General features: G+C 55.0%; 1 protein-coding gene and 1 long non-coding RNA gene across 2 annotated transcripts in view; both read right to left on the bottom strand.

Moving 5' to 3' along the window:
- LOC148595876 (uncharacterized) overlaps positions 1 to 23,402 on the bottom strand; it is a 355,837-nt gene that overhangs the window by 159,315 nt on the left and 173,120 nt on the right. The gene's annotated exons all lie outside the window — the stretch shown is intronic.
- Positions 12,448 to 14,027, bottom strand: LOC104566824 (potassium voltage-gated channel subfamily A member 2). Its single transcript, XM_010213630.2, has one exon. The coding sequence runs from the start codon at positions 13,962 to 13,964 to the stop codon at positions 12,465 to 12,467; it is 1,500 nt and encodes a 499-aa protein (XP_010211932.1). The 5' UTR covers positions 13,965 to 14,027; the 3' UTR covers positions 12,448 to 12,464.

Genomic DNA, 23,402 nt, shown 5'->3' with positions numbered 1-23,402 from the left:
TCCCCCAGGACCTTGTGTCCCTTGCATTTCCCCTCTCTAATCTTTCCCGATCGCTTTCCCTCCCTGCTCTGATTTCCCGGGGCCCAGCTCTGCTGTCCCTCCATGTGGCAACCTGAGCCCCGTCCCCTCCTCTCCATCCCCTGGGGGAGATAGAAATAATGTCACCCAGCGCCCCAGTCCCCACACTGACCTGGCCGCGATGCCCCATGTGGCACCGCGGCCCTCGGCTCCTCTTGCGGGGATGTGACCCTTGCGGAGCTGCCACCGAAACCAAGTCGCTCCGTATCGGTGACACGAAACCTTAACCTCCCCTCTGGACCCCAGGGCACCTCGGCCGCGGCTTCTGCTCCGCATCCCGGGCGGACGGTGACACTGATGTAGCCACCCCCGGGTTGCCTTTCACCCGCTCCGAGGCTGTTGCTTGTCCAGCCTGCAGTAGGGACAGCTGAAATTTATATATATATATATATATATATATATATATATATATATATATATATATATATATATAAAATATACCTAAAACAAAATCAAAATCAGCAAAGAGGATGAGGAGGCTCAGTTCATGGTGGGTCCCTGCAGAATCTTGAGACGGTGTCTCCAGAGCAGCCTCCATCCCCTCTGTGGTCACTGGGGTCTTGGTGGCCAAGGGAGGCTCTGAAAAACAACCAGGAAAGTAAAAGGGATTCACAAATAGTCTTAAATTCACCTTGCTGGGGCATTTGGGCCCCCTCTGGGGACATTTAGGGGACCATGACTATGCCAAGCTCAAAATTGCCTATTCCAAGAATTAAATCCAACAGTGCCCCTGCCTGGAGGATGGAAATATAGCAGCTGAGGCCAGGATGCCTCGTTTCCAGACTGTCCACGACGTTCCCGTAGATCCCACCAGACTGGGGGACAACCTGCCCGAGTGCCCCTAGTCCCCGGCTGCTGCCCTCTGAGTCCCCCGGGGCCCTCTGAGCCCCGACAGCCCAAACCCATGGGAATGAAATGACTAAAGACAAATAAAACACATTAAATATCTCTATATATTAAGCCTGCAAGTGCTTCCCTGCGCCCTGCGAGCCCCCGGCTGCACCGCGCCGTGGGAAGGACCGTGCGGGGGTCCCGGTGCTGCTGCCCAGGGGCTGCTCTCGGCTTCGCCGGCAGCTGCAGCCCAGACGCCTGGGCCCCGCGCAGCGACACCTCAGCTGCAGCCAGGAGAGGACGGTGCTGCACACACATAGAGCCGTGCGCTGCTCCAGGCTCCAGCATTGCGATTTTTCAGGGAATTTTGAGGGCTCTGGCCTGCACCCACCCACCTGAAAGTGGTCCCGGCTGCTCCATGTCCCCAAATCAGGCTGGACAAAGTGGCAGCTCATGGGACATGGGATAGACCTGGAGTTCCCATCCCCATCCCTGTGCTCTCCCGGCTCTGGCTTGGAGATTGAGGGTCAGCAGCAATTTCCAGCTCTGTAGAATGTGCTGCTGCTTCCATGCAGGATGGAGCTGCCTGCTTTAGCTGGGTTTAAGGACAAATAATGATTTCCTCATATTATATTTCTTTATATTGTATTTCCTTATCTTATTTTTCCCTGGTTTTATTTTATTAATCCCTAATAGCAGTTGTGAGGTGCATCCTGGTGTGCTCAGAGCCCGTGACTTATTGAGAAAGACATGGAGAAAGGAATTAAAAGCACTTCCCACTAGGAATTCCTCCTGGTGGTGGGCGGACAGGGAAATGCAAGTCGACCTCTTGCTTCTGAATGAGAAAGAAAAAAAATCTAATAAAAAATAATAATTAAGAAACAAGCAATCGCCTTTTGGGGCCAACAATGACTAATTCTCCTCTGGGAGCAAGGGAATAATTAGAGGTTTTTTCCCGAGGCAGGGATAGCCCTTAATTAAGAGGAAGGGCCAGCCCTCAGTGTCGCCCTCCGGATTTCCTTTGGGCTCTTTCCTGGTGGGAAGAGCCACCGGGAAGTGGGAGCAGCCAAAAGGAGAGAAGAGAGCGGAAAAACCCAAGGAGCGAGGGCAGGGGAAGGGGGCCAGGAGGAAGGCAGGGCCTGGGCTCTGCTCCTTGCTTCTCTGTCCCTCCAAACCCTGCTGAAATTACCCCCCTGACCTGGTAAACAGGAATTTAGGGAGAGGGTGATGGTTGCGCGGTTCCAAGGAGGAAGAGGAGGAGAGAAGGAGGAAGAGGAAGAAGAGCAGGAAGAGGAGGAGGTTTAATTGCCCTCAATCCTTATTCCAGGCCAGGGCCCATCTCTGGGGTCTGGTAGGGGGGACCTACCCCATCCAGACGCAGCAGCCGCCCCGGCAGCCGGAGCTGGGGAAGCGGGATAGGAGGCGGGCGGCTGCCGTGGGTGGGGGTACATGGTCCTATTCCTGCTTTGTCTGTTCCAGCCTGGACCTGCTCGGTGACACAGCCTCTGGGGTCACTCACGTCCCCTCTGCCACACTGGGTGTCACCAGGCTCCTGGGGTCCACGACCACTCGTTGGACTGGCCTCCAGCCCCCAGATCCAGGCCTGATGGGCAAAAGGAGTGCTGGGGGGTTCATCATCCCAAACTTTACCCCATCTGGAGGGGGCGGGAGGGGAGGCTGGAAACCAGGAGGGCTGGAAAGGCGAAGGAGAAATTTATTTTCCCGCTGCATAAGCACCGTGGCTCATCCCGAGAGAGGGGGGTTCACTCTCGCACCGTCTGGAATTTGGAGAGGTTTCCATCTAAACCAGCCAACGGTGGGGAGCCAGGAGTCGGAGGGAAGTGACTAATCGATCTCTTCATCCATTATTGATAATTAGGGCGGTCGTGAGCATGAGCTGAACCGCTGAGGACAGCGAAGGCAAGAAGCTTCGGAGCAAGGTCGTAGCGGGAGCGCCCAATCGATGGGGACAAGGACCACGTGAGGCTTCTCAGCCCTCCCGATCTCGCCATCCCTTCCAATGCTCTTTGGAAGGAAGTTGCTAAAGAAGAGTGGAAACATCACTAGGTTGTGCTGAGAAGGATGCTTGTCACACAGGGACACCAGGTTGGTCCCGTGTCCCTGTCAATGCCATAGAAATCCTCTTGTGGGCAGGACAGGTGGAGAGGACATGTCTGCCTTGCTTGGGACTGAGCCTTTGCCCACCATTAAGAGAGCGAGGAAATGGAATTTCCCTAGAAATAACATCCTGTGCCTCCTATTTAGGAGTCTGCGTGACTCAAATACTAAATATCTGCAGCCTAAACCAAGGCTGGGGTCTCCCAGCACAGCCTCCCGCACTCCAATAAGTTTGGAAGCCCAAGCTCCTTCCATCACCCTCCTTGAATCCAAGATCTCACCCTTGGTGAAGCCAGAGTAGTACTGGGATGGGGTCCATGATCCTCATCGGGCAGAAAAGTGGGGTAATTACAGAGATATTTGTGGCTGATATGGGGAGAGAAGACACGCAGGGGAAGCTGGATCCCCATGGGGCTGGTCGGTGAAGGTAGGATCTGGCTCCCGGCTGGAGGCACCTCCAGTTGGACCTGCTGTTGTGCAGCTCCTCGGTGAGGCAGAGGACATCCTCCATGTGGCTCATGCGACTCCACGTGCCAGGAGGGACTGAAAAGCCCCCAGATCCTTGCTGGAAGGGACCAGGGAAATGAGCTCAGACGGATGGGAGATGCCTAGAGAGGTCACACAAAGATGCACAAGAGGAGCCAGCAGGCATCAGCCTGCCTGAGCCTCCTTGCCTGTCGCTTTTCCCCACAAATGCCAAGAAATGGGATCTTTTAAGCCAGGCCTCTTGTGGCTTTCTGGTGCTCTTTGCTCCCCAACACAGTGACAACCTCCTTGTCCCTCCTTGCTTGGGTGAGGACAGCGCAAGGTCTTTGCAGAAGAAACAGCAAGGGTGGTCTCTGCCCGGCTCACCAGGGGACCATGTGTTCCTGCCCCATCAGCAGCCTGGTGGTGTATATTTAATATGCAAAAACATGTTTTCCACAATTTATGTTATTTATGGCATGCAAGTGCTAATCCTGGCACTGTTCTTGCTCGTCATGTAGGTTGGGGACCAGCCACTGGGGCTCATTTAACGGGTGCGTTTGCTTCCCATCCATGGCTGACACGCCTGGAGCAGACCCCTCTGGATGCCAGGCTGCCAGCTCATCCATTGGGTTTTCCATAGTGTTTGTCCCAGGCCGGATGGGAGGGATGTTTGGGATGTTATAGACACCCGCTTGGCCCGGGTCCAGCTCCTAGCTTCTCCATGGGGATGACTTGGGAACCAAGCAGCTCCATTGGGCTGATCCCTTTGTAAAGTCAGAGCACGGAGCCGGATCCACCATCGCCTCCGGGTTTGCTATCCTGGGAGCCAAAGTGGGTGAGCCACAAGACAGAAACCCTCTTTCTGCTCGGGATTTCCAAAGCTGCCTCCGAGTGCTCAGGGCCGCTTCCGAGGTATTAATGCTCCAGTCTGAAGAGTCGCACTCCTTCTGCTGAGATTTGCCTTTAATTAACCAAGGATAAAAGGACAGGGAAGACGAGCTGAGCCGCATCGGGAAGGCTCCGCTTTCATGCCGTGCGCTGTTGGCATTTTTATTTGCAAGGAAGGGAGCAGGTGCCCGGCAGAGCCTATTTTGTTCTGCATCCCCTGCCCACCCCGACCTCCTCCAGGAGAAACCATGTCCTTGGGGGCCGATCCTGCCCGGGGACCCAGGTGCACGGAGGCGATGCCGGAGCCTCCCGGGCTGGGAGGATGCTGCCGGCTCCGGCGGCAGCTGGCGGAAAGCCACGGGTGAAGCGCGCCTGGCTGCGCTCCGTGCGGAGTCAGGGAGCAGCGTGACCTTGGAGCATCCCATCTTCCAGGGAGGTGATACTTGGCAGCAGTGAAATCAAATGCCTGGAGCCGCCCGGCGCTGCTCTGCTAACCCCGACGCGATGACGTGTGGCCGCTCTGGGTCCCCACGTCGCTGTAAATCATCTTGCAAAGCAGCAGCCTCCAAATGGGTTGTCTGCTCTCGGTGGAGCGTGGCGTGGGATGTGCTTGGATCTCTGCCCCCATCGCCTGGCACTCGGTGTCACTGCTGTGATGGGCAGGATGGGGACAAACTTGCCCCTGAGGCTTCGCTAAATCCCCCTGCAATCCCAGACTCCGCTTCTCCCATGCCAGCATTTAAGAATAAACCACTCCAGATTCACTAGGGCACCCAAATTCCAGAGCTGAGCTGAGAAGGGCAGCTGGATCAGTGTCATCCCTGGAGCAAAGGGGCTAAATACCCGGGTGGCTCTACATTTTTGATGCCACACTGAAAACGTGGGTCACTTTCACCCTGTTGGATTTTGTTTTGCCTGCGGCAGCTGCTGAGGGATCCTTGCCGTGGAAGGAGGCTCCCAGGGCACTCGCTGATGGGTATCCATCCTTCTCCTCCGCATCCTTGGCCCTCAAGCTCTTTGTGTTTCACTTAATGGCCTTTCCGCAGGCTGGATCTCGGCATCCGGCCACCCACTTGCTAATAGGCAGCCAGGAGAGCTAAAAATTCCCCGTTGCTCCCTGGGGGGCCGGCAATGGGCTGTAATGGGGTTTCAGCATCCGGAGCTTTCCAGGACCCGCAGCAGAGGTAGTGCTTTCTTGGCAGCCCCATCCTTTCCTTCTTGCCACGCACAGGCAGGATTTCAAGGACTCGAGCCCTGCTCGGACGCCGTTGGGGAGAGCTTTTTGCAAGCCCGGCATCAGCATGCCTCCTCCGGACGTGCTTAACTCCATAATTTATGAGACCAAGCAGATCCGGGAGGGCTTCATGAGGCAACAGCCGGCAAGGAAAGTGCAGGAAAGTAGGTCATTCCGCACACGCAGCCTGCGCGCAGCGGGGATCAGCCGCTCCGCGACTGGGATCAGAGGCTCGGAGCCGCCGCCACGGGTCGCGGAGCCCAAAGGAATCCTCCCCTTCTTGCTCGCAGCATCTCCCCATGGGTTCGGCCGCCTGCTCATGCCTTTTCTCTGCCACAGCATTGATCTAAGGTTTGGAGTTTGCTGCTTTGCCAGACTAAACTTAGAGCTGTGTTATGGATAGGTAAACTGAGGCACGGAGCAGGACAGGACTTGCCTGAGGTCTCATAGTAGATTGCTAGCAGAAATCCCAGCTGAACCCAAGCAGATGGGCCCGTTTGCTCTCTCTTGAAAGGCGTGGAAATATTGGCATCCCCGGTGTCCCTTGATACGGAGGTCAACTGCTCAGCTCCAGGTTGGGTGAAGATCTTCCTCCTCTTGAGGACCTGAAGCTGCAGGATGGAGGCTCCTGCCAACTGGAGACATCTCCAAGCAGGATCCCAAAGTCTGAACTCATCCCTCTCAACACCCCCTCTAATGAGTGGAGAAACTGCGTTGTTCCTGCCCATGATGTAAGATGGGTTGGATGAATCATGCTCGAGAAGCATCTGGTACAGCTTGCACGCACTGCTGGTACCACTGGTGCACACATGCCAGCACAAATGCTCCGTGTTACCTTCTGAGTTGTACCCTTGGGTTCTTGCTCTTGGGCAGGGCAGTTGCCTGGAGGTGATGGTATCCCCACAGCACTGCCAATGTTCTTCAGAGGTAGGAAAACATCCTGTGAAAGCAGAAATGGTGTAGGGATGCATGTTAGCTGGCCATGGTTGTGGCTTGGCATCACTGTGCCCTTCCGTTCAAAGCCAACCTGGTGGCACGGCCTGCAGGAAGACCAGGATGACTCGCAGCCTGGTGTCACAGTGTTTCTGACATGCGTCAGAAGCCCAAGAGCCCCAGAGACCCTGGTGCTGTTCTGCAGCAGCACAGCCCTGGGATGGTCCTCCTTTGCCATGCGTCTGCCCTACACAGTCAACATAGAGCTGACTGCAGAAGTCCTGGCCAGGGTCGCAGCCTCCTCCAATGCAATGCATCATCTCAGAGAGCTTTCACCCTGACTTGTTGAGGGTCACAACAGCTGCAGAGCAGTTAGAGCATAGGGTTGAGTTAACCTGGGCTCCTTCCCTTGCTGCTGAATCCTCTGGGGGTCTAGGGTGGATGAAGATCAGCCAAGGAGGGCTCTGCTGAGGGACAGGATCCACTTAAAACAGTGACACAATCCCACTTCAGTGGAGCAGGAGCAAAAGCAAATCCCCATATCCCCAAAGCTCAGGTCCAGCCTTCTCTCTCGAGTCATTGCAAACTCTGTCCAGCTCCAATGGGACTAACCCAATGGGACAAGATAGGAGGAGAAAAGCTAATCCCAAACCCAACTAAACTATACAGCCAAACTGGCGCCTTTACATTTCAGTCTGGAGATGTCATCTCAACTCCAGCAGCTCCCACCATCAAGTGGCTTCAACCCATCTCCAGTTGGGAGATCTCAGTGACTCACTCAGGGCTCTGTGAGGGCCAGAAGGAACAGGCTGCAGTTTGGCTCCATGCTGCTCCGCTGGCTGCATTAGGCAAAAATAGTTGGAAAGCAATTTTTTGGCAATCGTTGAGGGCCTGGCCACAGGGAAGTCATGGTGTGATGTCAAGAGACACTGTGGCAACCCGGGCATGAATTGGCATCTTGAACCCAGCCTGAGGATTCAGTGAACCTGGATATGAGCTCTGCAAACCAGCAGCGAGCTCAACAACGCTTCCAGGGCACTGGAGAGCCCGTCGCTGGCATATCTAAGATGAAACGGTTGCATTTGAGTCCTCATCTTGGTCTCCCTTTACAGGAGATCAGCTAAAAAGCCAAAATGCAAGTGCCGCCCGCCCCCTCTTCTGTCCCTTGTGGCAGTTGTGGGGAGAGGAGAAGGCAGTACAGCTGGGAAAACACAACCACATTTGCTCTCCAGGGATGGAGCAAGGCAACTGTCTCCTTGCAAGAGGAGACGGAGCCTTGGCCTGTGGGAATCCACCCCCACATCCCACAACCCACATGGAAAACTGTTCTCAGCCTCAGCATCCTACTGGGAGACGTCGCTCAAGATGCTCGAGTGGGATTCGCACCCCATGGAAGATCAAGGTCCCTGCCTGCCTGGGTTCCCTCCTCCAAGAGCCATCACCGGCTCCTAAAAAACCCCATCTCAGTGCCCTGTGCCTGCGATGCTCCCGAGGGCTGCTTTTCCATCCAGCATCCCTGGCTCCTGGTGGGCAGTGGGTGACAGGAGCACGTGGGGATTTTTCCAACCTTTAATCTCTTCTGCTCTTTTCTCACAGAACATTTCAAAAACGCATCCCTGTCTTTCCCTTCCCCACCCACCACAGAAGGGATAACAGAACAGCTCCTCAATAATATACATATTTATTTTCTCTTAATTAGTGCGGATATTTACAAAAATTGTGGTACTCTATGAAGAATAAATTATATACACTCATGAGAAACCAGACAGCAAATGCTTGTTTGCAATATGTATGTACACAGACCTATGTATACCTATATACAATGTTCGGCCTTATTGACTTGGGGGGCTCCCGGCCCGCGCGAGCCCTGGGGACCCCCGCGAGTTGCCAATAAGAGCAGCAACGTCTATACACACTGTGCAATTCGGATACAGCTGGTGTCTAAACTTGTGCCTAGCAAACGCATGGTTAAATGACGTTAAATTCCCATGAGTCCTCCGCGAACGGTGCCGAGGCCTCTCTCCATCGCTGGTCCCATTTCTCCCGTAACCATGGAAACGAAAGGTTCAGCTCCAGCATCGCTATCAGGAGGCATCCTTGGGTTTCCTCTTCCCATCGATGTGCTCGGAGGAGGTTGGAGCCCGCCGGTACCCCTTGAGCGCCCGGCCGTGATTAGCGCGTGACATTGGAGGACGGCAACGTGGGCTCAAGCAACAAGGGAGCGAGGGCAAACGGGTAATTACAGTCTCATAGGCAACGGAAAATAACTAAAAAACCCATTGAAATAAAGCAAAAAGAAAGTCCCTAACCCCGAACCCAGAGCAGCCACACAAATCCAGAAGAGCTTGTGGATCCCGCGCGGACCTTGGCACGAGACCATTGGTGCGCAATGCTCGAAGCTCAAATATTGCCCACGGGAGAAATGCAGTGGAGGAATTTGTCACCGCAGATGTCACAGCAGCTTGTGCCCAGGGAGGTGGGTAGCAGCCAGGCTGGTTCACTGGGCCTGGAGAGGGGCGAACACTGCAGGAAGGACCAAAAGTCCTTTTTTTGGGGTGAAAAACCCAACTGCTCAGGATTGGGAAGCAAAGACTCACGGCCGACCCAGGAATTATCTGATCACTAAGTGAGGCCCTTCCCAAAAATACCTCCTCCTCCTCTGTCTTTTCTCTCCTTCTGTGTATTTATGCACAAATATGCCCATATTTATCCACCCACATGCTACATGCGCATAGCACCAGTCTCAGGATCCTTGTCTCGGGAGCATACAGCCTTCAAGTGCAATGGACTTGGGCACAAAACCCAAGTTGCAGAGACCAAATTTCCCACTAAAACACAACCCCACATCCCAATGATTTCTTTCCTGATCACTTGAGAGTGTCCAGCCAGTGCTTGGGCCTCGCTGGAGCACCCTTAGTAGCTATTTTAGAAGATAATCATGGGCTGATGGGTTGCCTGCACACTTGGCTATGTGGCTGGGTGCTAGCAAAGGACCCGTGCTGCAACCACAGCTCTCCAAAACCATGGAGCAAAGGATAAAACTCTTAAAATATGGGTCCCATGGTGCCTGGGAGGACCGGAAAGGTATTTTTTCCATACCATTCATGGAGATAGGTGGGTATCTCCAAGGTAGGAGAAAAAAGAATCCCAATACCTAGGTTAGGTGGCCCTAGACCTGATGAACCCAACGCCAATGGTGTCTCCACCAGCCATCCCTTATTTTGGCCAGTCGGAGCCACTTTGCATCTTGTCTTTTCACCTGCAAAGCTGAGGGCCGCTTGAGGCACTGGGTATGGCCACCAAAGGAGGCCCAGAGCCTCTCAGACCAAATTCCTCAAGGGAAAGAAAAAACAGAAGGAGGAAAGAACAAAAAAAATCACAGTCTCCTCCCGAAAACTGGTTCAAGATCACATCAGTGAGTCAGAAGCAAAGCTAGAAATAGCACTCGAGCTCCGACCTGCAGGCACAAATCCCATTAAAAGCTATAGGGGAATCGTTCCTCCGTGCGGGAGAGAGCGCCGGACCCTTCCGCTTTTTGCGGCCTGACAGCTCCGTTGTGGCCTTGGCCCCCCATGACCCTCCCGTCAGGCCCAGCTCTTCAGCTGGGGTCACTGGTCCCGGCTCGGCACGTGGGTTGGCTCCATCTGAGCCGATCTGCGCGACCACACTGTCCCCTTGCCTGACCTTGGCAAGTCCTTGGGGCCACCATGGGAGCCTCCATCCTGCTGGAAAACCTGGAATGCAACACAGGGTCATCCCCTGTCCTGCAGAATGGCCGCCTTGCCCTTCCCAACCCAAAATCTTTGCTCCATCCTGGGACCGTTCTCCAGGACAGATTTATTGCTTGCAATTGCATTGCTCTTTTGATTTCCTTTCTTTTTATATATATTTTTTTCTATAGTACTTTTTTAAGGTATTACGAGTGATTTGGGCTTCGGGGATACCCCCTTTCAGAGCTGCAGCGGTGAAGAGGGAGAAGAGGTTTCCTAACGCAACGAAACGCAGCTGGGGACGATGGGGGTCCTGCAGGGTGCTGAGCACTGCTGCATCCCCAGGGACTGCACGGGGACTGAGGGCACCCAGCACCGGGCACACGCCGGGGCTCCGGTGCACGAACCGTGGCCACCGGGTTCATAATTATAGCCAGCCCTGACTCAATCCATCGTTATGGATCCGGGAGCGCTTCCGCTCGGATGAGCCGAGCCGCATCAGCACGAGCCATGAATCAGGCCCAAAGCAGCATTTGGAACCAAATTGCTGTTGAATACGCTAGCACCGTTGTGTTATTATTAGTAGTTTTCCTCTTCGAGAGCCAGCAGGGTCGGGTTCACCCCACTCGGCTGCTCCGCGATGGGACGCTCCCGGTGCCCTCGCTCCGCTAGCATGGAATGGGACCAGCTGGCCCCAAATTCAGCCAAAGCAGAGGGTTTCCACAGGCTGCTAAATGGCATCATTCACCGGAGATGCCTTCCCGGCTGGGACCCTCCAAGGAGTTTGCATCCCTCTGCTTCAAGGGATTGTTCCCCAGGGCGGAAAAATGCGAGGAGAGACAGAGTGGCATAAGGGAAGCAAATGGGATCTGCTCCGGGCTCTCCGCGATGGGACACAGCGAGGAATAGGGACAACCCCAAGGTATTTGCATCCCAAACCCTTGGGACAGGATGAGGCTGCTCCAGGACGGAGCACAGGAGCAAGCCCCGATCCGCTCGTCATCCCAGAGCCGCTTTCTTGCATCGTGAGCAGCCTCTTAACAGGGAGACGAGCCCAAAACCACCCAGACCCTCTCCTGGGGCACCGGTCAGGCTCGCTTGGGAGTTTGCCAGCCCAAACTACCCTGCCTTGAGTCCTGAATCGGCAATATCACCACACATGCGGCAATTAAACAGGAAAACACCTGCAAATCCCTGAACTGATGCGTCGGCAGCGCCTCCCTCCCTGCCACCACCCCTAGCCAGGCTTTCTGCCCCCAAATTCACCCCAATTCACATCTGGCCCCTTGTCCCCAATGGGGACTTCCACTGTCCTCAAGTCCCTGTGCCAGCCGCCTCTGCCACTGCAGTCAGCCCCAGCCTGGGGTCGTTTGGTGGCTTTTTTTCCAAATAGAGACTTTTGTGACTCCTGCCAATCTCCCTCGAGTCGCTGGAGAAGCTTAGAAACACTAGAGACACGAATAACCATCGAGTCTACTAAGAAAATAGATATTTTCGTGTGTTTGTTAAATACTCAGAGTCATGCAACAACTACCCATGCAGCTGCACTGTATTACTGGTTAAATCTCACTGCAGTATAAATATAGTATAGGCCACAGCATAGTTGCTCCAGGTTTATATAGAGATATAGAAAATAAAAAGATGGGTTTTTTTCTCTTTTCCAACTCATTTTCAATGTGCCAGTGGAGATGTCTTTGGTGATCCTGGAAATAGCGGGGATGGAAGTGTCTAAGGAAAGGAAGCGAAGGCAAGAGCTGGGTTTATTCGCTCCGCTAGCCTCAGGAATGTGCAGACTTAATAAATGATGCTCTGCCGTCGGGCTCAGCCCTCCCCCGGGCCTCCCGCTGGCATGCTGCAGTGGAGGGCACTATTGCAGCATGCAGCATTTCCCATTACGAAACGCCGGCCCAGGCGCTCACCCGAGCCGAGCTGGCGGGTCCCCCGGCTGCACCGCGGCGTCCCAGAACGCCCCGACCGCCCCTGGGTCGCTGCAACCCACCCCAGGGCTGGCGCGGGGAGCGGAGCAAGCGGGTGCGTGACAGCGTGGAAATCAAAAGGTGAAGAGTCACTTACACGGCTATCGCTTCCCATGCAGAACCAAAAATACACCGTAGAAAAGACAGTGGCGACCACAGCGCGGAGCAGCACTCGCTATGGGCGGTCGGTCCACTTGGGCTCTCGGCACGGGGCGAGGGTCCAGCGACCTAGACATCGGTTAGCATCTTGGTGATGTTCACATAGTTTGTGTTGGCGAGAGTGCAGTTGGCCGTCTTCAGGTTCTCCTCCCTGAAATCCTCATTGCTGTTGTTGACCCCTTCCTGGATCTCCATGTAGTCGGACTTGCTGATGGTTGAGGCACTTCTGCTTTTCTTCAGGTCAGGGGAAGAAGGGATCTTTGGGCAGCTGGTTACTTGCAGATATTGAGCCTGCTCCTCTCCCTCTGTCTCCCGGTGGTAGAAGTAGTTGAAGTTGGACACGATGACGGGCACAGGTAAGGCAATCGTTAAGACACCAGCAATGGCACACAAGGATCCCACTATTTTGCCCCCGATGGTCGTGGGGACCATGTCTCCGTAGCCCACAGTGGTCATGGAGACCACGGCCCACCAGAAGGCATCGGGGATGCTGGGGAACTGGGACTCGCTCTCATCGGCCTCAGCAAAGTAGACGGCGCTGGAGAAGAGGATGACGCCGATGAAGAGGAAGAAGATGAGCAGGCCCAGCTCCCGCATACTGGCCTTGAGGGTCTGCCCCAGGATCTGCAGCCCCTTGGAGTGCCGCGAGAGCTTGAAGATGCGGAATACCCGCACCAAGCGGATCACTCGGAGGATGGCTAAGGACATGGCTTGCTGGCCTTGCTGGCCATCCTCCGGCTTCTCGGCCAACTCCGTCCCCAAGGTGATGAAGTAGGGGATGATGGCGACAATGTCGATAATGTTCATGATATTGGTGAAAAACCCAGCCTTGCTGGGGCAGGCGAAAAACCTCACCAGGAACTCGAAGGAGAACCAAATGATGCAAAGGGTCTCCACGATGAAGAAGGGGTCTGTGAAAGAGGTGGACTGCTGGTAGCCCATGCTGCTGTTGGAGTAGGGCTGGTGGCTCAGCCCGCTGCCATGCATGTCTTCATTCTCATCCCGAAAGATGGGCAACGTCTCCAGGCAGAAGCTCACGATGGAGATTAAAATCACCATGACGGAGACGATAGCTATAATCCTGGCAGGGCCCGAGCTTTCAGGGTACTCGAAGAGCAACCACACTTGTCTCTGAAACTCGTTCTCGGGCAACGGTCTCTCCTCTTCTTTGATGTAGCCTTCATCCTCCCGGAACATCTCCATCGCTTCTTCCCCCAGTTCATAAAACCGGATCTCCTCCGAGAAGATGTCTAAGGGCACGTTGACCGGTCTCCTCAGCCTCCCACCGGACTGGTAGTAGTACAAAATAGCATCAAAGCTGGGTCTGTTCCGGTCAAAGAAATACTCATTCCGTAGCGGGTCGAAATATCTCATTCGTTTTTTCGGATCCCCTAGCAAGGTCTCTGGAAACTGGGCCAGCGTCTTGAGCTGCGTCTCGAAGCGCAGCCCCGAGATGTTGATGACCACCCGCTCGCAGCACTCATGGTCGGTCTCGGGGTTATAGGTGTCCTGCGGATGACCGGGAAGAGCCGCAGCTTCGTCCGTAGGATCGCCGGTAGCAACTGTCATATTTAGGTCTAAGAGAAATCCTTAGGCTAAACCCTTGCGAGCGCCCGGTGGCGGGATGGGACACGGGGCACAGCTGCTGCCCTGTGGAAGGATGGCGGCGTAGGTGGGTTGGTGTCTCATGAAAAGGTGAAGGGATGGTTAAAAAGAGAGGAAATAATAATAATAAAAAAAAAAGGAAAGAAAATCACCCCTGCTGAGAAAGAGAAAGATGAAATAAAGTTGGGGGGGAAGCAGAGTAGTCCCCTTCGCTAGACGCCTATGAGCCTCTGGGGGGGTTAATCCGCCTTCTGCAGGACAGCGCTCCAGAAATCCCATCTAAACCCGCCGGGTGCAAGAGGAGATGCTTGGGGAAGCCTCCATCTAGTGCGAACCAATGCAGGGAACCTGGCAAATGGGCACAGCTGGCCTCTTGCTGGCTACAGTAAAAATAAATGGGAAGGGGAAGGGAAGAGGAAGGAAGGGAGAAAGGAAGGGAAAATGCACTGGACCCCGGGAGCGTGCGGGGAGCCGCATGCAGCTAAGGGTTAATGCACGAGCGCGCAGGACGTGGCCACCCGGCCTCGGGAAAAGGCAAGCGGCTCCGGGCCGGAGCGCCGTGGGGCCACATGCTGCCCCGGCTCCGCGGAGCCCACCCGGCGAGGGGACACGCGGTGGCACCGGGCGCACGAGTCACTTTACCTGCAGCCGGCCAGTCTTAGTGGCACTCGGACCCGCACCTTATGTGACCCCGGGGCGGGGGGACAAATTCCTAGGGAGAGACCTGGTCACCCATAATTTCCTCTCTCTTCCGAGTTAAAAATAATGGTGAGTCATCGCAGCAAAGGACAAGGGGGGGGAAGAATTAAATAAAGAAGGGGGGCGGCTTCCCGGATGGCGCGAGCCAGAGCTCGGGCTGCGTGGGGCTGGAGAAGGACGGAGCGCGGGGAAGGGAGACGCGAGCCGGCGTCCCTGGCGCGGAGCGCGCGTCCGGGCAGGCGAGCGGCCGCCCGCTGCCTCCGAGATGCTAAGCTCAGCAAAACGCCGCTGTCCCCAGTGTCCTCGGGAGGTGTGGCATCGCCTGGAAAAAACAGCGAGAAGGTAGGGAGCCGCCGGCAGCATCCGCAGAGCCCCCAGGTCTGCTGGGCAGCCCCTTGGGGTTTTTTTCCTCCTTCCTCCCCCCTCTCCTTCTCCTCCTTCTCCTCCTCCTCCTCCCGGGAGCTGTTTTCCTGATGCCCAGCTAAGCCTGCACTGCAACACGGGAAGAGGGGGAGAGCGCGCTAGCGGCAGGCGGGGGGGAAGAAAAAAGGGGGAAAAAAATAAATGTCTGGAGCCCGTGTGGCGGCGCAGCCGGTGCCAGGGGGTGGCAGCTCAGGGCAAGCGCCACAACCCCCGCGGGCGCGGGATGCTCCGCGGTACCCGGAGGAAGGATGCTCCGTCCGCCGGAGCCCCAAAGGGATGCGGAGCATCGCGGCGCCTGCGGCCTCCCTGGCCTCTTCCTCCTTCCGTCATCCCCCTTCCCTCAAAATAACCCATCCCAGGGGGCACATGGGGGGCAAGTCCTCCCCGGGTCACGGTGATGCTCACGGCGGCACGGGGGGTCCGCGACATCGCCACCCTCCCACGACACCGGGATGCTCGACGGCCGAGCCGCTTTTTTCCCGTTCCCCCCTCCTCCCCACCATTTCCAAAGAGAAAAATCCTCTAACCTCCCTCCTTGCGCTCCAACTCCGCTTGGCTACTTTGCGCCAGGATTACGGAACCGAGGAGGGGAGACGGGTGGAAAATTCCCCCCCGCGCCGCGGCTTCTCCGCCAAGATTTCGGCTGCGGCCGGGCCATTTACGCCCCGCGGTCGCTCCCGTCGGCAGCTCCCAGGCACCTGCTGCTCCCCATCCTCCTCCTTGCGGCAATTCCCCCTTTCGGCTCGACCCTCCTCTCCCTTCTCCTTATGCGCTAGAAAAAATAGTACAACCCTGACAAGCTTGCAGCATCCAAGCGCCGAGCGCTTAACCCTTTTCTACCAGCTCCGCAGCAGAGCGTGGTAGCAGCTGTCCCAGTTTTTCCTCCTTTTCCTGCTATTTTCCACCCCCTGGAGACTCACTCAGAAGTTCTGCTGGATCCAACCTACAAGGCCTCTTGTGAGCAGTGGGCTAAAATAGATGAAAATATCAAAATTACCTGCTGCTGGAGCAGAAGGCCCCCATTTCATCCCCAAATCAGCCAACCTTGATATGGTTTTATTACTTTTTTAATGCACTGTTTTTCTTCTGCCCTAACCCCTCTTTCTCCCTTGCTGAAACACCCGAGGTTTGTTTAACAGCAGCCTGTTTTCCCTCTTTGTTTTGAAGGCGACGATTCCTCTGCGGCTGGAGGCCCCGGCTCAAGCGCTCGGCGCTCCACAGCTTTGGCACCAATGCGGCTCATCCCGGCGCTCCATCCCTTCCACATCCTCCCCTCGCGTTTTCTCCAGCCTCTCCTCCTTAGCACAAGCGACTTCCCTCCCCAGGCTGGAGTATTTTTGGTCTAAATCATGCAAATTTGGGGTTTGGCGGGAGGGAAAGAGGAGCGTTTGCTGAGCGTCCCCCCCACCCTTGGCTTTTCCTTGTGCGCGCAGACCGGCTTTGCCCAAGCTCCCTGCAGGCTTCCCACGGGATTCAGGGTGCAAACTTGCACTCGCTTGTGCTTGCTTTTCCCCTTTGCATCCAAACGGATGAAGCACCTTCCTGGCGAGGAAGAGGAAGGCACCGAGCGGCCCCGGGCTCCGCAGCGGGGCATGCGGCGCATGCACAAGCAGCGCCCGCTCCCGGCACCCCAGGCAGGGGGAAAACCACGGAGCGCGGCGGCCTCGCCATGAATATTCAGAAGATTAATAGGAGCTTCTCCCTCCTCCCCGCCGTGGCGAGACCTAGATTCCAATCTCCGGGAATTAATCGCATCCCCACCTCTGTGATGCTGTCGTGCAGCTCCTGGTCGCACAAGGACCGGCCAGAGCCCGGATGCACCAGGATCGGGGAACGGCAGATTTGGGAATGCAGAAGGAGCCCGGGAAGGTTTTTAGCAGAAAGTGGCTGGTCACAGCTTGCAATTCTGCAAGAAGCAGGGAGCGAGAGAGGCCGAGCAAAGCCGAGTTTATAGCGTGTTATCCCTGCTTTTCTGATTAAAAAAAAAAAAAAAAAAAAAAAAAAAAACGAAAAAAGAAAACGTGTTTTTCTCATATATGCAGAGAAACCATCTCCCTTTAAAGGGCCAAACACCCTCTAGCGCAAACGAGACGAGTTTTTGTGAATTGAGCGCCGCGCTGCTGATTTACTACCCCGATCCTGAGCTATTCCCGTGCTTGGCGTGCTGGCACGTGCCTGCTGCCACGCCGGGATTCAACCTGGTTTTCCAGGGAATCCAGCGAGCTGCGACACAGCACCCTCCTGTTAGCTCCGTGTATTTTAGTATCACTGTGGTGGTTTTGGATACAGGGATGAGCATCGTGGTCCTCCCATGGTCCCTAGTGGGACCTCCGGGTCCTCATGGCTCCAGAGAGCAGGATGAGGAGATGCACGGAGATGTTGGTGATGCTGATGCTGCAGCCAGGAACATCCTGGCATGGACACATGGAACTGTGTCCATAGCAGATGCTGCTGGAAAATCCCAGGATGTTGCTGTGAGGGAGGTCGGCGCATCTCCACAGGGAGACATGGAGGTGAAGGGTGGTCCAGGGGGTTGCCCAGGATTGCCTGGGGAAGGACGAGCAGAGCCAACAGTGGTGGCCAGGCTCTCCAGGTCTCGGGCCATGGAAAGAGCTCCCAGTCCCAGAAACTGCCCCTAAAATTCCATGAACAGCCCGTATTGCTCCTCTTCCGATTCCCAGTGATAAGATAGCCCTGAGTCACTGCCCTCCTCATTTTGGGAGTCACCTCAAAGCCAACAGTCTCCATCAAGACCAACAGGAAACTCAGCAAGTATTGCCCATCCGCAAAGCTGACATGAAATACATTCTCCCTATGTTTCTCTGGGTTGCTTTTAATAATTAAATGGATGTTTATTGTAGATTTAGAAAATGGATTCGGCTCTGAATTTGTCCTTGGCCCAGACTGTTGTGCTGTTTTGCCTCCAAAGATGCTCCCCTCCACTCTGCTTCTTGCCTGGAGAGGAGGCGGCAGAGGTTGCACCAGCCAGGCGCCGTTCATCGAAAATAAAGGTCATTTTGCCCAGCCAAAAATGCAAAAAACCCCCAAAACTTCAGGTCTTGGGAACCTGCTAAGGTTGTGAATATTTCATGCTGGATAGCTGCTGGCTCCGGGTGAGCTAATGGACACGGTGCCTTTTAGCGCAGGGCACGGGGCGAGCACCCGCTCCAGCCTGGCCGGGTAAAAGGCTCTTGGAGAGGCTTAATTTGACCTGCACAAGCAGGAAGGAAGAGGCCAAATTATCTGAGGGCTGAGAAATCAATAGCTCTCAGCTGTGGAAGAAAATCCCCCCCACAAGCTGACCTGCCCCGTGCTGCTGGTTTTTTCCAATGCAGAAATTCCCCCATCCTGCCTCAGAGATGGGACTTGATTTAGGGTCTCGGCTGAGCCCACATGTTCACTACTGTCCCATGAAGGGGATCCAGCTGTATCCCGGCATCCTTAGAGGGCTTGGGACAGCGCTCCGATGCCAGGGTGGGAACAGGGATGCTCTGGAGCGCTCACCCAAGCAAAGACACCGGAGACAGCCCAGCTTTGCAGAGCACATTTGGGAATTGTGGCTGGTTTGAATCATGCCAAACACATCAGTGCAAGCTGCAGTGTCAGGTCCTGCTCCGCACGGAGCTGGATGGTGCATCCACCAGCCAGTGCATTTCCACTGCCCTCTGTTGGAGCATCCCAGCCCGGCCCTGCACCCAAAAACCGCCTCTTTTTCGCTCTTCTCTCTTCTTTTTCACTCCAGAACTTCCGATCCTGGTCCACATCAGGCCTCAGGGCTCAAGACCAGTTGAGGGTCAAGATAAAACCACCATCCTCTGTATCCTTCATCTTGGGACCAACTTCCTGGACCAAAAGAAGCTCAGTGTCCTTTAATATCCCTCCAATTTCTTTCTTTTCTTTTTTTTTTTTTTTTTTTTTTAGGGTTTACTCCGTTATCCCACTCATTCCAATTTCTGCCCTACCCGGGGCTGTTGGAGCAGCACAACCTGCAACCGATGCCGAGTGGTAGAGAAAATCCAGGCTTCTCTCAATACCTTAGATGCCCTTTCCCCTGGCTCTGGAGGTGGGAAACCACCAGGAATGGATGCTAGGAGAAACACAGGCAGCAGCTTCCCATGGGAATCACCAGCCCCACGGAAAACAGAGAGCCTCGAGACTCCCCCTTCACCCGCTGCCTTTCGGGGGAGGATGGGGCCAAGCCGAGCCCCTTCCCAAGGGCTTCCAAGGCAGCAGGGCTGGAGGACGATGCCGCGGGGCCGCCTGGTTCCCGAGCGCTGCTCACTCCCGCGATCCCCCGCGGCATCCTCCTCCCCGCTCTTCTCTGCCTTATTTACTATTTCCTCATCTCCCACCCCCTCTTTTGGGAAGAGCCAGACTTCCCCGTTGCCATGGGAGCCCTCCCCCTCTCCCCCGTCTCTTTTGGAGGTTTTTAGACGCTGCTTCATAAAAATGGCTATTTTTAGCCCCGGCTTCCCCCTTCTCCCCCTCCCCAGCCGGCACTCGCGGTTCGGAGCCTCTGGGCTTCCCACGAGGCCACAAAACGCAACCCATCCGCCTTGGAGCAGCACTTCAAGCTCCAATCTCAGCGGTTTTGCCCCCAAAACCTTGTCTAATTTCCCCCACAGATCAAAAAAAAAAAAAAGCGCTTCCTTTCCACAGAGTGGTCCTAGGAGCATCCCAAATGGCCTCAGCTCTCAGCACCCCTGTTCAGGATCCTCGGGAAAGACCTCCAAGGGGGGCAGGAGTCCTGGGCAGATCTAAAAGGGAGCTCAGGAGCTCCCGCTCGCCTCTTCTTCAGGAGGACTCAACCATCGAGGGCTGCTGCAGCATTTAAGACCTTTCTTCCCCAGATGAGCTCAGCTCTAGGCATCTTCACCCGTGGGTGACAGAGGGTTCAGGTCTCATTTATGCAGAGGTATAAATGAGGTGAGGGGGACTCACATGTGAACCTGCCTGGAAGACCAGTAGGTGAAGCCTTTTTCCACCCTTGGATCATGGAGAAAGCAGAGACCCAGCAGGGACGCCGGGCGAGCTCTTGGCATTGGCATCAGCCATGGATGAGCAAGGGAGAATCGGACACTATTAAGCGGGGAACCTGAGTGATCCCTGAGATAGAAACGGGGGAAGGAAGAGCAGCCAAGGAGGTCTTGGGGGGGTGAGGATCCAGCCTGGGATACCCACCGGGGTGACCTGCACCCCTGGGTGCCCACGAGGGACTGGGAATGGTGCAAGCACCGTGCGGAGCATCGGGGCGGATTGGCGAGCGGACTCCTTAGGGAAAGTCAAAATTGCACAAACGGGGACTGTCGGACGCCACTTGGAGGAACTCCAAAGCACTGAGAAAAGCAGAAATCAAAGCAACGAGAAGTCAGCAGAGCCAGGGGCAGAGGACGCGTGCGTGGGGAGCCCCGCGCCGGCCAAGGGGTCACACAGGCGATTTGTTAAACAAGCGGCTGAGCATCCCGGCGGCTCCCGAATTCCCCCATGCGGGAGCCGCTCGCGGCTCCTCACGACTCCCATCCCACCCCCGAGCCCCAGCTCCGTCGGGATGATGGAAACAGGGATAGTTTCGACGTTTTATTGAACGTGGCTTATGAAATAGCATCCGTAAGGTCTCACGAAAACCATTAAAAAAATAAATTCAGCATTAGGTTAAAAAAAAAAAAGAGAGAGAGAAATTTCACACAATCAGACAAAATCGGGCATATTCTGGCGTTAAAAGCGATCCGTGTTGGGGGAGGTGGACACAGGAATGCCACAGCCCCATCGGAGCATCGTGCCCACTCCCAGCCCAAGTTATATCCATTCGCCTTGGGCCTGGGAAGATGCTGTGAAAAAAGCTTGGATAGGAGAAAGAGAAAGGGAGAAATATCTGGGAAAAGGGGAAAAAAAGTGATTTACTTCTGCACTGACCAGCAGGTGGTCAGGTAGCAACGTCTCCCCCTCACTCACACTGTTTTGGGACCCCAGCCCGAATCAAGAGCTTTTGGAAAGCTCAGCATGCAAGCCAATGACCCACGTTTTCAAAAATAAAAATAAAAATAAAAATAAAAATAAAAATAAAAATAAAAATAAAAATAAAAATAAAAATAAAATAAAAGCTGGCTCGACACAGAACCGCTTGGCACTTTGCTAGTGGAGGCAGCGGTTTGTCCCCTCCGGCCCCGCTCCGGCTTCCCCGCACGTCTTGAGGTTAAAGAAATCACAGCCTTTGGTACAGAAAAAAACCCTCCTGAGGAAGGACACACAGGGGGAAAAGGCAGGAAAAGGGGACGGATTCAGTGTCCCGAGAGCAGCCTGGGGCATTTGCAAGGGTGCAGCGAGAGCAACCCGATTTCCCTCTTTTCCCTCCCAATCCCAAACGAAACTCCTGGAGCGTTCGCAGCAGCTCTGTTTAACGTTTCCTCTGTGCTTGCTTCATCCCTCAATTATTTTTCCTCATTTTTCCCTCCAAAAAAGAGCCTGAAACAGAGTCCAAATGGTTTCCACATCCCCTGCTCCTGGCTCGGCTCTGTCACTTGACCAGGGATAATTCCAAGGACAATTTCCAAGGACAATTTCCATGCTGTCGTCTCCAGTTTTTCCGCAGCATTTCGGGTGCCAATGCTCTGGGTTTGCAGCACCTTGGGTTACCTGAGGGCAGAGAAACAAGAGCTAAAGCACGGCTGGAGCAGGAAGCAGCCGATGCACCTGGATTTCCCAGGCTCCATGGAGAATATCCCATGTGCTGATCCCACCCCATCTGAAACCGCAAAAATCTCCATGCTCCCCAAAGCTGTCAGGAAAATTTGCTAATTAAAAATCGCCTAATGAGCTCCACTTAGAGATAAAGATAGAAAAAGGTCCTTTAAATACCCTCAAATCGTTAACGCCAATCTGTCATTAATGGCAAGTTCCAAATCCAATTCCGAATAATTAGCACCAAGGGTTGCGTTTTTTCGCCCTTTTTTATCTCAATCAAGCCGGTTTCGTTAAGACCCGCCGCATGGCATTAAGCAGCAGCAGGGAATTAACGGAGTGCGGAGGCGGAAATGGAGGCCAGTCACACTCCAAAGGCCGGGAAGCGCCGGGAAGCTCCAGTGAAATCAAAGCCAAGACTTGTAGTGATCTGGCTGAGGAGCTGGGGAAAAAGGAGCTGGCCCTGGGCTTAGCTCCACTCGCCGGCGGCTCATCCGGCCCTGGCTTAGCCGTAAGCACCGGGAATGCCGCCGGAGCGCTCCGAGCGCGCCAGGGCTTAGGCTTCCTCGGGCTGGGCTGCGGCCGGGGATTACGCGGCCGCCCGGCCGGGAATGCGCTCCGCTTTTCTGCAAGTCGCTGGGAAAATACCCTCCAGGATCCACGTGCATAGCGGGATCCTCCGGGCCGCGCGTGTTCGGCACCAGGAGAGCCCAAGCGGAGCGGACAGACACGCATCCGCAAGCCGGAGCATCCGGAGCGTCAGCCTGGAGCAGCGTTTCCAAACCTACCAGCTGCCTCTAGTGTTCTGGGGGAGCCTGGGGACGTTGTCAGCTCTGGAAGCTGCCCTGGAAAAAAAAAAAAAAGGAAATAAAACCCAAATCCTCAAACCCACTCAATGCTATTAGCTCCCTAAATCCATTGGTTATTGAGTGGAAAACAGTCAGAAGTCAGATAGATATTGCTGCTCCTGAAAGGCCCCAGCTGTATTCCCGGAGGAAATTCCCTCCGTTCCAGCAGCAGCCGAGGACAAGAACCAGCAGCCAAGAAGCCTTGAAAGCGGCTCAGGAGCTGGCGTGGAGCCACGCGCTCGGCCGCTCGCTTCCATCATCCCCACAGCTCCAGAGCGGCCGGAATTCCCAGAGACTGGAAATCAGCTCCCACCTGGCGTGAACCATGGGAAAATGTCCCCCATCCCACCAGGGCAGTGATTCCAGAGCCAGGAATTCTGGGACAAGGTGCCCTGTGGGCACTGCCACTTCTTCCCACAGAAGCTGAGAATATGATTCCAGCTGGCAGCCATTCCCGAGGAACCTCCTTCTTGGAAAAAAGAGGCACACAGACCTTGTCACTAAAGCCCTAAATCCTGGAAAACCAGGAAACTAGGAAAGGCAGCAGCAGCCTCTCTTTAAGCCGGCTGCACCGCCCAGTCCGATGGGATTGGGCAGCCCACGGAGAAATCCCATGTGCCGGGTTTTCATTTCCCAAGACACTCAGAGATGTTCTGCTAAAAAAAAAAAAAAAAGGGAAAAAACAGGGAGAAAATCCTTGTGTGCAGCAGGTCGGGCTCAGAGGCGCCGCGTGCTCTCCCAGAGACAGATTTTA

Source organism: Tinamus guttatus, unplaced genomic scaffold (assembly GCF_059628265.1).
Source record: "Tinamus guttatus ecotype Peru unplaced genomic scaffold, ASM5962826v1 Tinamus_guttatus_pri_ptg000049l, whole genome shotgun sequence".
Lineage (NCBI taxonomy): Eukaryota > Metazoa > Chordata > Aves > Tinamiformes > Tinamidae > Tinamus > Tinamus guttatus.
Note: the sequence above shows the minus strand (reverse complement) of the source record. Positions and strands in the feature narration are given on the sequence as shown.

Coding starts and splice junctions, on each gene's coding strand:
- LOC104566824 (XM_010213630.2), bottom strand. CDS start 13,964: ATGACAGTTGCTACCGGCGATCCTACGGACGAAGCTGCGGCTCTTCCC.